Here is a 14,920-nt window from a genome sequence, read left to right as displayed (position 1 = left end):
TTTCTGGAAATTAAATACCACAGAACCAAAGCTGACTGTCTCAGAGGGATCTCAACTTTGAGCCTTGTGAGTTCCTACCACTTCAATGAAGGAGCAGGGGAGATGGAGCCATCATTCCCAAGACACAGCATTTTAGAGATGGGGCCATGTTTCCCAAATCCCAAACTGATCTGACAATGGAACTCAATATTTTCCATCAGAATTGTCCAAGAAATCTACAACGTGTGGTCACCAGGCTTCCAGAACTTCTACAATGTAACCAACCAGGTTTGCCCAAAGGAATCGTTAACTGCTAAGCTGTGGAGAGTCCAGCTTCGAATGCGGGAATGTCAGCTAGGAGGCCACCATGAGCCGGCCCCCGTCAGAGAACTGATGACAAAGCGCAGCGAGTCTCGTTCCTGAAGGCCAATGCCACCCTGTCCACATGCGCGCCTTCCGACTGTGCCAAGCAGAGTGGGGAATGTAAATGACACGGTGCTAAGTTACCAGCTGACAGTCAGGGAAAGACGAGCCAACGGGGCAACCTGTTTCCTTCGGAGGAAGGAAGGCCAATGACGTCAAAGAGCTTCCAAGTAGAAAGAAGTGGTAACTCAAGCAGTCTCGCTGCTGTAAACATCCCTGGGCCGGCTCACAGAACAAGAAAACCCAAAGCTTTAAGCTAAGTAAGAAAGCCGTCCTCCCAGGCTAAGTCCAACTCTCCTGATCCCTCCCTCGCTTGGCAGGAGGACGTTCTTGCTCTGCTCCGCGTTTAAGTCTTTCTCCCCTGAGCGTGCGTCAGACTCCCATTGGGCAGGCAGGAAACGCCTCTTGCTTTAGCTGATTCCTTTTCCTCCCTCCCTGTCCTCCTGCCTGCCAGGTGCCGTGGGAGGTGTGGGAGGGGACAGTACCATCTACTGGGAAGACCCCTGCCCGGTGCACCCGCGCCTGCCCTGGGCCTCGGGTTCCTCATGTGCAAAATGACTGAATGGACACGAGGACCTCTAGGTCCTTTCAAGTGCCAGGAGTTGGTCATTCTGCTCAGGGCTCGGCGCACGCGCTGACCTGCCAAGGTATTAGCCACTGTAACACATTAATACTCCTGAAAGTTGCAAGCCAGGGCTGTCACGCCCAATGATACGCAGAGTAGAAACCCGATAAATGACGAGCAATGAAATTCCAGACCTAAAATGTGATATCCTGGCTAAACACGAAGGAGACACTTCAAAGGGATCTAATGGTCTGGCAGAAACACCCTCCAAGCAGCAGGGCCAGGTAACAGGAGCGAACTCTCCAGGCCTCGGACCGTGTGATGTCTGCCGAGCAGGTGGAGCTTGGGGAAGGGACCTGTGCAAGAGGCTGAGGCGATTTCATCCGGCTCCACTATAAAAACCAGAGGCTCATACACACAAGTGGCTTCTCCCCAAACTCCCCCTCCCACCGAGGCAAATCGAGAAGGCTCATAAAGGTTACTCTCTGGGGGCGTCTTTCCCCTTGTAAGGTTCCTTTGGTGGTCATTTAGCTGTAGTTTACCTACAGTGTGTACTCATGGTAGTGTCCCATCAATACTTGGTGGATAAAGGAATAAACCCAGATGCCTGCTAACTGCTGGGGGAAGAGACGCCCCGTGCTCCAGGGTGACCAAGAAGTAAGAAACATCCTTCCCTTTAACCTCTACTGTTTTCCACCCAGATTTCCCATCTATCTTTCTCCCAAGGAAAAGAGTCACCACCCTGATGGAGTAGCCATATCAAAAAAGGGACTATAGGAACAGAGGGGAAAATGTAAAAATACATTCTACTTACCATAGATTCACTAATCAGCAATAACAACAGGGCTTCTTCTGTATTTTCTTGAGGACAAAAAATGCTGTATAAAGAAAATCAGCTTTGATATATGGCAATCTCAAGATAACACAAAATACTTGACTGTGGCAGGATGAAACGCTAAAAGCTTCAAGATTTTTATATGGCACCCATGAAAGTATCCAATATGGACACTTGAGTTAATTAGCTTATTTCTATGGTAATCTATGGAATACATACATTCTAACTATGCATTTTAATAGCACACAGCAGGGTAAAGTAAAGCTGTAAAAACCAAGTTCAAAGCCCAAATGACATATGCTTTGAATTGCTACAAACTGACAATATCTTAATAATGCCAGCTTTCTTCTAAACCCATTACGGAGGGGTAATTGTGGTGACAGTACTTTTCTTACCTCTTTCTTGCTAACTGGCATATCTTACATTGTTTTTTTAGATGAAATGAGAGACTGGAAGCAACTTAGCATTTGAATAATTTCTAGAATACTGTAAGAATGTAGTGAGCTATCTGACTTAACCTCATCTTATTACAGGGTAGCATGCAAGAGCTAGCTGTCTTACTAATCAATTTTACGGAATTCCACAAGCTTTTAAGCTCAATGTTCCCAGGATTAGAGATCAATAAAAACCAAACAGAACCTAAATACCCATTCTCTATATCTTATTTTTTGTCCTTTGTGCATTTTAAAACACTTCCCCCATTTTTCCCCCTGTCCTGAAGCTCTAGCGCCTTTGAGTGGAATTGTGAGTGTTACCACCGACTGGGCGAAAGGCAACCCTTTTTCATGGAATGAAGAGGAGTGCAATAAAAATGAACCTGGTTAATAAAAACCTCACGGATGTTCTGGACAGGATTAAAGAAAGACTAAATTTATCTCCCCAGGGGTAACATTACAATCATTTAAGAGATGAAATGACTCCCCCCTCTCTCAAATGGCAAAAAAAATGTTTTCCAAATTATTATAAATACTTGTTCTCTTTGAAGTGTTGGCAACTTTTATATTGTATCAAATGACCATGAAAAGCAAGACAGAGACAGTCCAGTGCCTGGTACCCTTGGTGCAACTCTGACTTCCCCAGCGGTCAGAGAGCTGGGAGTGGTTCCTGCTGCTCTTGGGGGCTCAGCTTCTAGGAAAAGGCTGGCCTGCGAACAAGGAGCTAGACTCTGGAATCGGCAGTGACTTCCTCAAAGAGGTAGCTTGAGGTGATCTGGGATTTGAGAAGATGGAATACTTCTTTCCCTTAAACTCAGATATAGGGCCTACAGGCTCTGAATTGAGAGTGCTTGCGTGTGCGTGTGCATGTGCGTGTGTGTGCGCATGCGTGTGTGTGTGCGTGTGCACGCACAGGCGTCCATCCAGTGGTCATTTCCTGATACCCTGGCTTGTGCTCCCATGGGATCATTAACCGTTTTTCATGGCCAGCCCGCCCTACATTGTCAGACTCACTGAAAACGGAGAGCGCCCATGCTAATTGAGATTTAGCACCAGCCGGTTCAGTCCATGGATAATCCCCAAATTCCACTTGAGCCATCCGGGCCGCTTAAATGCGAGGTTGTTATTTTTGCCAGAGCTGCTAACAAGTAGCGCATTGATTTTAATTCCACTTCTTCTGCCCTTCCTTCGGAGCCAGGCAAGATGGAGACACTGCACAGCTCTCAGGGCTGGCAGAAGAAGTGGGGGCGAGCAGTGGAAAGGGTGGTTTTGAGAGACATGCCTGAAAAAACAGCACACTGGAATGTCCCCTCCATAATTATAAATTCTCTAGACCCGTTTCCTTCTGGCCATTCCTTCCCTCTTTCCTATTCAGGGAAGTGTGCAGCTCAAGGTTCAGTCAAAATTGTTGGGGACTTGCCTTCTGTGACATTCTCCTTGGGGCCCAAGAGCTCAGGGGAGATGCTGGGGTGCTCGGACCTCAGCCTTGTGGAGTTGGAAAACTGGGGCCCCAGACCCAGAGGAAGCTGACTGGAGGGCAGCGTAGGGAATAAAAAGGGGGGGAGGGGGACCAGCGGGCAGTGAGGACCAGCTCCCTGAGCTGGCCAGGGCTGGCGGAGGAGGCAGTGCGGGGCCTGCGGTCCAGCCCTGGCCACGTCACTAACTCCCAGGCTGACCTCTAGGCAAGTCGCTCCCTTCTGTACTTTGGATGAATTCACCAACTTATTATCTGATTCTACACAAGACAGAGTGAGAACCCTCATTTATAAACAGGAATCATGGTCTTGCCAAGGTTCTTTGATAATCACAGCCCTTTCTTAAAACCTTCCCCGGCAGGGGAGAAATGTCACTGTATGTGGCAGAAGCAACAGTACAGAAGAAATTCACCCAGCGTGATCCAAGTGCATTTCCTCTTCCTGTCACCTTTAGCTACCCTACAATTAATGACAGGCTGGCTGTCCCAAAGTCAAGGGCACCGTCCAGGTATCAAAGCAGACTCTATTCAGAAAAAAGTAAAACTAATCTCTATTTGCAGATGATATAATCTTTTATATTAAACATAAAAAAGAATCTAAAAACTATTAGAACTAATGAACATTCAGCAAGATTGTAGTGGAAAAAAATCAATAGAATTTCTTGGAGTGAACAAACAAAAATGAAATTAAGAAAAAAGTTCCATCCACTATCACAAAAAGAGTAACATGCACACACACACACAAATACCCCAAAACACTTCAGAAATAAGCTTAACAAAAGAAGTACAAACTTTATACCCTATAAACTATAAATTCTTGAAAGCAATTAAGGAAACCTAAATAAATGGAAAGACCTCCATGTTCATGGATCAGAAGTCTTAATATTGTTAAGATGGCAATACTTTTCAAACTGACACGGATTCAGTGCAATTCCTATAAAAATCCCAGTTGTGTTTTTCTTTGCAGAAATGAACAAACTGACCCTAAAATTCCTATGAAAATGCAAAGGATGGGGGACAGGGAGGAGAGCTAAGGGATTCTGGGCCGATTTGGGGGGTAGTAAAAATGTAAAGTTGATTGGGGTCACGTAAGCACAACTATGTGACTATATAAAACCACTGAATTGTACACTTTAAATAAGTGAATTGTATAGTGTGTGAATTACATCTCAATAAAATGGTTAATTAAAACCCTGAGTGTATCTGTGTGAAATGAAAGTTGTGATTCAGTAACCAGTCCCGGTATGAAAATGCTCCCTTTACCTAGTAACTGCATTTTCTGTGTCTGCATGTTGCCCCCACGATCCTCCTTGTACAGGTGGGGAAGCTGGTGTTAGAGGAGTGACAGAGCCTTAGTGGTTCAGGAAATAAAGACGTGGCAGCACCCTGAGCCTTTCTGCCCTGCAGGGGTGAGGCCACACGGGACCAGCACCCACACACCCGGAGCTCCCGCCCGCTGTCCAGCCTGATCTGGAGAGAGAGCGAGAACTGACTTCCTCAATATACCTGTATGTTAAAAGCACTTAAAGCAGAAAAAAAATCTAGGGTCTGTTTTAAGATACAAATATCACTTTCAACATGAACCCAAATCCGCTTCTAAATAGTTCACAGAGAGGGGCCAGCATTTTAAAAGTGAGTTTGGGAACTGCTAGAACAGATGCTCTCCGAATCCAGGCAGGGACTAAGGAGTGAACACGGGCTGTGAGTGAGGCAAACTCACGGCTCAACGAGGCCAGGACAAAGAGGGAGAAAAAGGGAATTAAAGCAAGCCTGGGGAAACGTTAAGAATATGCTCGCTCGTCTGAACCCGCACGAGAAACGCAAACTGAACGGGACGATCAGGCAGAGAGATGCCAGGGTCAGCTGAGGACTCAGAGGCAGGCGCTTCGAGAAGCGCTGTCCCTTTGACAATGCGATGACCACATCTGGAGGTCACGCGTGTAGTAAGAATCTGGTCCCCCCCATATCTGTTGGTGCTTTCTCTGGGGCCTGCGGTCTCTCGGCCATTTTTCCAACTTGACAACAGCCAGAGGGGGTTTCTGTATTTATTCATGGAGAGATTCTCTTTTCCTTCTCGGTGAGATTCTGAAAAGCCACCGTGCCCTGTCCTTGAGAAAACAGGCGGAGGTGGCAGTAAAGGCTCTGAGGGGAAGAGGGAGGGTCGGCCACGGCCCCTGCCCCCTCGCCCTCCCCGTGTCCCCTCCTTCCCCGGCCTGGGGAGACCACGCAGAGGCCGCAGCAGTTCACCAGCGCATTTCCCTCACAGGTGATCAGGTGCCAAATTCAAAACTTAAAATAGCCAAGAAGTTCTAAGGAGGCATCACCTTCCAATCACTGGCATATTATTTAATTCTTCATATAGCTAATTCAGTTTAGAACAATTTTTTAAACAAAAGGATCAAGGAATTGAAGAGAAGAAAAAAGGTAAACTCTGGCATCCTACTAGCTTTGCCACTGACTAGGTATCACGCTGGGGTTCTAACAAACGGACTGAGAACCCCAAAGACCAACGGCGATGGCTGAGATGAGAGCAGTTTCCTACTTAAAACGTCCCCACCGGTGCACAGATATTTGCTGAAAGTGTGAGAAGTAATGAGGCATCTCTGAGCTTCCCTCCCATCCCTGACCTATAAGCGAGGACATTAGCTCCCATACTTCTCTCCTGAGTAGACGCGGGCTTTCCGGGCGAGGGTGTAGGTTTTCGTGTTGGCTCCTTTCCGGAGAGGATCGTCCAGAGGCGACTGGCATGGCGGGTCCTCCAGAGGGTTCCAGTAGCTCTGTTCACACATACCCCGCAACAAGATCTCCGCCAACTGCCTCGCTATTGTCTGGGCACACAAGGGAGCAAAGGCATAGCCATGAATCTGCTTTGTATCATTCACTCATTCACCATTCATTCATTCATTCATTCACTCATCTAATAAATATTTTTAAGACATCACTTTGTGTTACACACTCTTCTAAGACTCATAATTAAATTTTTTGGATGAAATTATATCAGTTGATGACAAAAGGGAAGACATGATACACTAAGATGTTTGAACAATATTTAAAAACAAGTTCATGCCCTTCAAATGCCACTTGCCTCAGTTGCACTCTGAACACAAAACATGTTTTACATCTGAAACAATGGAAACCGTTAGTTCAGCTCTTTTTCAAAAGCCCTTATAAATAACAGGTGAGCTGCAGATATTTCCATCACCTCCCAAACTATGTCTTCAAAGCCCAAACCTGGCAAAAAGCCAGTACTCAACCTAGATGATGCTATCCCTGAAAAAACCTCTTCGATGATAATAAGATGATGTCCAGCATAGATTTTTAAGTCTTTCTTCCTATAGTGCCATGGGCTGGTCCTACATGGCCCCACCCCAGGACTCAGCTCCAAGGAGCCCTGTTCTGGGTGACCCTGGGCCTTGTGCAATAGAGAAGGCACAGTGGGGAGTATGGCTATTGATCAAGAAAGACCTTTCTTCAAAGCTGGCTAAGCATCTCTTTCCTCACCCTGAAAACCCAGGAACACCTGGACCCTGTCCTCCTAAGTCAGATGCAGATTATTAGGCTTCTCCAAACTCTCGCTTCACTGCCCAGAGCAGCACTAGGCATGATGTGTGGGGGGAAGGGTGTGTGGCTTCTAATAAGAAGTATTTTGTTGACTGATGCATAGCATCTCATTTCTTGCGGCAAAAAAGAAAAAGAAAAAGAGGAAAGGTAAAACAAAAACAAGAGAGAAAAAAATCCCTCTGAAAACAGAAACTCTGCCCCTCAGGTGGTACAGGCTACCCCGTGATCAGCCAGGGGTGGCAAAAAACCAACCAGCAGGTTTTCCACAAGGTTTTAGCACTCTTTGCAAGATGGAAAGAATGCTGATCTTCCCTGGGAATGAGCTTTTTAAAATAAATATGTTACAGAAGAGAACCCTGCTAGGCTTTCATCCATGCAAAATCTCTTAAAACACCACAAGGAAACTTAAATGCAACCAAATCACTAGCTTAGTGGTTTGTAATCACCATGTAAAGGCAAATTTTCCTGATTCTTCTCAAGTAAGACTCATTGGCTTTAACTGTCTATAAAAATGTGAGATTAAATCACTCCTATCATCCCCAACTGAGTCATCTGTAAAGATCTAAGAACACAATTTCCAGGACCTGAATGATTCCTGAACTGTTTTCTTAAACCTTCTGCTATAGTTTCATTTTGATCTCACTGCAGTCATATAAGCTAATGACTTCTGCTGGAAGAGTCCACGGGCAAAAATTACCTGCACTCCCGATAGCTGAGAAAAAAATGTTAAAAGGAAAAAACACACGAGGACCTTCATTTTCTGGCTATGGAGGGATTTTAACATTATAAAAATTTCTTCCCTCCACAGTTTGCCTGTCCACTACTGGACAGCATGCGCTAGATCTCATTTCCCTCTGGGCCTTAACCTTCCAGAGAGACTTTAAAAATGAGGTTTTGATGTGAGTGCATATTATAATAGTATAAGGCATCGCCTCACCGGTGCCCTGCCGATTAGAAAGGTGTCTGCCTGCATTCATTGAAAGCTCAAACAAAGTTCAGAAAGAAAGATTAAATACGAGAAATTATCAGCAAGATCACCAATATACCTTTTATTTTTTATACTAAGGTTTCATTTAGCTTGCAGTTTAAATGCTTAAAAAACTGCTGGTAATTATCAAATGAATTAAAGGAAAGAAGGAGGAAAGGGGGGCTGAAAGAAGGCTCGAACTTTTACATACGAACAGTCATGAAATGCATTTTTTTGTACATATTTTAAAGCGTAGTAAGAGTTGCATAACAAAGTTCTCCCTTCTCACCATGTCAAGTGTGTACTCCAATGGCATTTAGTACATTCCCGAGGTTGTGCAATCGTGACCACTGTCCAGTTCCGGAACATTCTCATTACCCCCAATGGAAACCCCAAACCGTTTTAAGTAGTGACTCCCCGTTCCTCCCCCTTCCAGACCCTGGGACCAACCAACCTGCTACCTCTCCCTATAGATTTGTCTGTTTGGGTGTTTTCCTGTAAATGGAATCATACAATGTGCAGCCTTTTTTTCTGGCTTTTGTCACTTAGCGTGATGATTAAGGTTCGCCCACGTTTTGCGGTGTCAGTGCCTCGTTCCTCTGTACAGCTGAGTGATATTCCATTGTACGGCTGCAAAACATTTTGCTTGTGGAGCCATCGGCTGGCAGACATTTAGATTGTGTCCCTCTTTTGGCCGCTGTGAATAGTATCGCTATGACCACTCTTGCACAAGTTTTTGTTTGAACACCTGCTTTCAATTCTTTAAAGTATTTACCTAGGAGTGGGGTTTGCTGTAAGTGTCCTTTTAAATCCTTCTTTGCTACGGTCTCAAACCAGATTGAGTTTGACAAAGCAACTTTTCCGTCTCATAAGAACATCACAGATTTGCAATTATCAGCCAATCTAAAAAGAATCATGGTTTTTAAGACTGATGAAAATGCTGTGTGACCAATGGCATTAACTGGAGAAGCTTCCTGACGGCCAGTGTGCGCCAAGACACAGTAAATAAGACCCAGAAAGTGCTGCTCAAGGAGGGTGGGCAAAGAGTCACGGCAGAGCCTAGAAAATAAGGCTCTCAGGTCCAGCCCAGTGCCCCTCAGCGCGCACTTCTGAGGCAGGCACAGGGATGTGCACAGGGTGGGCAAAAGCAGGTTCACAGTTGTGCGTATGGAAAATAACACAATAATTCATAAATAATAATACAAGAATAAACTCTGTGTTTCGCGTACTCACAACTATAAACCTACTTTTGCCCCACCATGTACTCGTTTAAGGTTCCTCTGGAAATTCTGATGCACACCTTTGGTTAAGCACTCAAGGAATTAAAAACAATTTAACTTAGGTCATGTGAGGATCATCAACCAAGATCAAAAGTCTACTCCTGACATGTTAACACTGACCAGTTAACCATCGAGAATGTCCAGGGGTGGCTCTAGTCTAACCAGACTTTCTTTAGAGGCTCTTCACTGTAATTCTCAGAAAAAAGAAAACAAAACAAAACAAAGAAACTTGTCTTCCTTCCTAACATACATCTATTCGGAATCTTACCTCACTGGATTTTTATAAGTTCAAATACACTGATTTAAAAATCGTAAACCTTATAATGAAAGATGTTCTCTAATTCTGAAAAATAACATTGAAGTAAGAGCAGGTAGATTCCAACAGTGTATTCAATACACTCACTCCTTTTACTAAGAAAACACCACTCATTTCCTCAATGAATTAATATATATTTTTGAGAGTCAAGAATATGAGCAAATGCTCCATACTTAAGCAATTTTTCAATGTACTTTTAAAACAATTATTAAAACATTTGCCAATATAATCAGTTACTTACATTGTGCTTCCAAATCTTGGAAGAAGCTGTTCATATTGACCAGCTGAGAAGCTTTATGGAATGTTGGGAGTAGATCAATGAGAAGAAGGCCAACACGTTTTATCCAGCTTTTTCAGTAGCTTTAAAACCACTGTAAAAGGTGGATACGAAATTTGATTTGTCTCTACAAATCAAAATGTTTTGTCTGAACTTCCTACGACACCTATAAATCACATCAATATCATCAATATGTAGGAAGTCTATCTTTTCTCACCCCCCATAATTCCAGGAAAGCCTATGGCTTAGCCATCTCGCCCCATGAGTTGTGTCTGCATCTAAAACTCTGGAGACCAAAGTGAAGATACAGCCTCATTTCCCATGGCAGGAATCCAATAGCCTTGCCCGATGGCATACTCTCCCACTGCATTTAAAGGGTTCCTAATAATAAGAGGACCATGGATGGATGGATGACAGAAGACAAAAGAAACGGCAATCTTACATGGGGTTGCTACATCAGTGGTGACAGGTAGCATTTGCTTGCTCCTAGTAGGCACCAGGCCTTTACCCAAATACTCACTCAATGGCTATGGCTCCTAAGGGCAAGCTATAAAGGCATAATTCGGGAACGTCCCCAGAAAGGAAAGTGAAAGGGTTAAAAAGGAAGAAAGGACTCAAGTCAAAAGGAGAGCCAAGCTGCTGATCAACCAGTTTACTTAACTTCTAAGTTTTAGAGTCAATATAATTAGTCAAACAACTAGGTACTGCTCAGGATCTGATCTGCTTTGCTCTGTCTGGGTTTTGTATGAACCATTAGCATACAGATGATCGTGTCGCCACACTGGCACTGGGAGAGCTTACATTCTACCTGCCTTATGGGATGCATGTCTTATGTTTCAAGAGAGAGCACTACTGATAAGCAGCTGAAAAGATGCCAACGTCATTAGCCATCAGGGAAACATAAACCAAAACCACAGTGAGACACCTCTGCATACCTACTAGGATGGCTACGGCTAAAGAGACACACAATAACAAATGTCGAGAATGTGGAAAACAGAACTTCTGGTGGAAATGTAAAACGCTGCGACCGTTTTGAAAAACAGTCTGGCAGGTCCTCTAAATGTGAAAAATAGAGTTACCGTATGACATAGCAATTCCGCTCCTAGGTACATACCCAAGAGAAATGAACACATACAGCCACATAAGAACTTGCATGAGCAAGTTCACAGCAGTATTATTCGTAACAGCTGATAAGTGAAACAACCCAAATGCCCATCAACTAATGAATGGATAAATAAAATTTCTCATATCCATGCAATGGAACATTATAGGAAAGAAATACTAATACAAGCTACAACATGGATGAGCCTTAAAAATATTCTCTTAAGTAAAGGAAGCCAGTCACAAAAAGACCACATATTGTATAATTCCATTTATATGAAATGTCCAAAATGGGCAAATCTATAGAAACAGAAAGGAAGTCAGTGATTGTCAGGGGCTGGGGAAAGGGGAGAATGGAGGTTCACTACTAATGGGTGCAGAGTTTCTTTCTGGAGTAATGAAAATGTTCTGAAATTAAATATTAGTGATGGCTGAACAATCCTGTGTGTGTATTAAAAACCATGGACTGTAAATGGTGAGCTGTATGGTTCGTAAACTGTATCTAATAACATATATGGGGGGGAGGGGGAGAGGGAGAGGAGGGAGGACACTTAGTGCCCTCGAGCCTCAGTCATAGTCACACTTACCATCCGCAGGTTTTGGGTTGTTCTTGTTTCCACTGCTCTGAGGAGCTCTCTAAACCTCCCGACTCCTCTTGTCAAGTTCCTGTGTGCACAGAATTTGACAGGGTTTCCATCTGGTGTGTATTAATATCAAATGTTTTATGCACATACTTCAATGCATTTTGTCTACGTAAAAGCTGTTGGCTAGATTTTAAGCAAACAATTATTCTGAACATGTCAGTCCATCTTTGTTGAAATCTGAAAAATTTGACCTAGGATTGATGGATTTTTGTGCTTCTGCAACCAGATTTTCTCAAGAAAACAAAAGTTGGAAAATCAATTCTGAGGCACCGCTCCACCCTTCCTAAAAAGCAAGTATCTTGCAAGAGTCTATCCTCAGCCTTACAACGGCTCCGTGGTTTTCCTGCTCTGTCAAGAGGTGCTGAAATCTGTCTTTTCATCTAAAAGGTGGGTGGCGAATGGGGAACAGAAGTATCCACAGGGCACTGCATGCAGTGTGGCGAAAGGCTTCCTGTAACTTGCCATTTTTATGGGCAAGGCGGAGAGAAAAGGTGCGGAAAATGGGGCTCCACCAAGCAACCACGCTGCATCTTTGAGAACATAAATCACTACCCAATAAATCCACCCCCCCTCCCCCAACCCCGCACAAAAGCAAAGGGCCAGAGGCCCCTCCTGTGAGCGGCTGTCTGAACACGGAACCTGAGCTGCCTGGCCGCTCAGAGCACATCGCATCCTGTTGCCCCACACACCTCACAGAGACGTGTTTGGTGACACATTTCATTAAGGGACAAATGATTCTTTAGCAACATCCTGGTCAATATATCCAGGCCCCACTTGTCCTCGCTGAAAGCTGTGCCCGGCCTGCTCAGCTGGCAGCACTTCCCAGCTGGTCCCTTTACATTGAGCGCTGCTACCACCTATGACATAACTCGGGGATATTTATAACCTGCTCATTAGAACACAGCTCATCTTTCCAAGACGCCGCCGAGCCGGTCAGCCGGTGCAAGCCTGTCAGCCAGCCCGCAGGCTGTGGCAGATGCTCTAGGCATTTGGCTCTCTTCTTGGATGACATTTTAAATTGCACAAAGGTATTAAATCAAACTGAATGTGGGTTCTGTATGTTACAAACACTCAAAAGGGCTATCAATTCGCCTCTTATACCTACGTGACATCCCAGAACTCTCATTCACAAGCACAGCCCCAGAACTTCGATAACAGTTTATTGGCGTAGGTACATAAATGCTCCCATATTCCTCTCACCCACGCGGATCAGGTGATATCGGATCAGGAGTTTTATGGGGGCATAAAATGAGAAGCTTGTGCTCAGGACTCCGAGCAGTGCTGAAGGAAATCTAACAGAGCCATGGATGAAAATTAGGTAACAGGCCCAGGGATATGCAGTCTACTTTGCTTTCCCCTTCATTTGTTTTTATGGGATCCGTGTTTGCAGGCAACAGAGTGAGTACATTGGCTTTGGACGGAAGCTCAGTTCTCGTAAGTAACGGGGGAAGGAAATAGCTGCGGCTAAAACACGGACGGGCAGGACAGAGCAGCCTCGTTTTATTCCAGAGTCGCAGGGAGGCTCCCACGCTGTACGAGGTACCAAAGGAGTGGCATTTTGAACTGTATGAAACGGGTGGCACTGAGACAACATCACTGGAGACCCCAATTTCTAGGGCGATTTACCAGGATGGAAATTAGGCCTCGAACAGACAATATCCAATCTAAATATTGTAACTCGGGGAAGGCTACAGGACAGAAGCTGGTCATGCGGAATGTCCCTGTGCCCTCCCTGCAGAATGAGTCACTTGTCCAGGCACAGAGCACAATATTCTAGCTATAAATGATACAATACTATCTAGTCGCTATGATATGGAAGTGACATGGCTTGCCCAGGTTCACAGACCCAGCAAGGGAGGGAGCCGGGAGCTCTGTCACCTTCCTGGGCAAAAGAAATACAAGTTCTCAAACTGAAGCACAACCCAAGGAGAAAGAACAAAATTCGAATGCAAGAGCTCAGGTCTATGTTTTGTATCATTAATATGCAAATTACTTAATACATATAAACAGCAGTACAAATTTCATGCATTCCAGGGATCACAGCTAATGAGAAACAGTACTCCCAGGAACAGGTTCACAATCGGAAAAAAAAATCCACTGGCCCAGGTGAAGCAGTCCAGGGTCCGAGGGAAACGCCTCCGGCGCTCAAAGGAGAAATAATGGATGAAGCCAGCTGGCCTCTGGGGCGAGGCGGTTCTGCCGCGCAGGACCGAGGCCCTCTGGTGGAGGACTGGAGGAAGTCCCCAGCACCAACGGGACGTCGCACATCCTGAGGAAAGCCAGCCGCTTCTCAGGGCGGATTCCCAAAGCACCCACATTACCTTGGAAGCAGATACAAGTTTTTCTCAAACTGTTTCTAGTTTATTTCTGGAGAGAGCTTAGGATTCAGAATCAAATTCTTCCACAGACTGGGAGGCATCGTGCTTGCAAACAAAGCATCCACAGTGATCGTGAATGTCTCGGCAGGCCTGGGACCGTGCTACCCAAATGAACGGTGGCACCACCAGGACAACAGCGAGGCTGGCTGTCCAACCACAGGGCGACCTGACAGCAGGAAGGAGGAGCTGAAGGCGGAAGGTGGCCCATTTTAAATATCAGAAAATGAAAAAGTACCCCAAATGCAAAAACATGCAATTCTCATCGACGCCTACACCAGTCATGCATTTTTTAGTCACGTCATTTTATTCAACCAATCAATTTCACTGTTCACAGCAGAAAATAATTTTTTTAAATCTAGATGGATAATCACGATAGAAAGGAACAAAAAAGGAAATTAACTTGCAAGAATTACATTCTAAATGCTATGAAATAGCCCAATTTGAGGGAGATAAACAAAAGCTACATGACTGCTTTCATGTCTCTGAACTATTAGTTCATCCTTAAAATGTTGAGATACTGTTAACTGTCTGGAAGGAACCGTTGCTTAAAAACTCCTCCCCCAAATGAAGAGAAGCACCGGGTGGCAAGGAGTTCCCCCAGTTTCTGTGTCTCCACAGGCCCTCGACACAAGGTCATTAATTCCATTTCAACACCCTTGACAGAGAGCGCGATGATGTCAGAATTC

General features: G+C 44.8%; 1 protein-coding gene across 2 annotated transcripts in view; it reads right to left on the bottom strand.

Annotated features, from left to right (window-relative positions):
- The window catches only part of TTC7B (tetratricopeptide repeat domain 7B), a 186,373-nt gene that overhangs the window by 92,259 nt on the left and 79,194 nt on the right, over positions 1 to 14,920 (bottom strand). For both annotated transcript variants that reach the window (XM_087818586.1, XM_087818584.1), the window contains exons 6-8: positions 11,800 to 11,878; positions 6,366 to 6,538; positions 1,782 to 1,845 (exon numbers count right to left, since the gene is read on the bottom strand). In XM_087818586.1, coding sequence (XP_087674712.1) covers positions 1,782 to 1,845; positions 6,366 to 6,538; positions 11,800 to 11,878 — 316 coding nt within the window. The remainder of the gene's footprint in view (positions 1 to 1,781; positions 1,846 to 6,365; positions 6,539 to 11,799; positions 11,879 to 14,920) is intronic.

The sequence above is a fragment of the Miniopterus natalensis genome, chromosome 1, assembly GCF_054644295.1.
Source record: "Miniopterus natalensis isolate mMinNat1 chromosome 1, mMinNat1.hap1, whole genome shotgun sequence".
NCBI lineage: Eukaryota > Metazoa > Chordata > Mammalia > Chiroptera > Miniopteridae > Miniopterus > Miniopterus natalensis.
The sequence above is the reverse complement of the archived record's forward strand: the minus strand, read 5'-3'. Positions and strand labels throughout refer to the sequence as shown.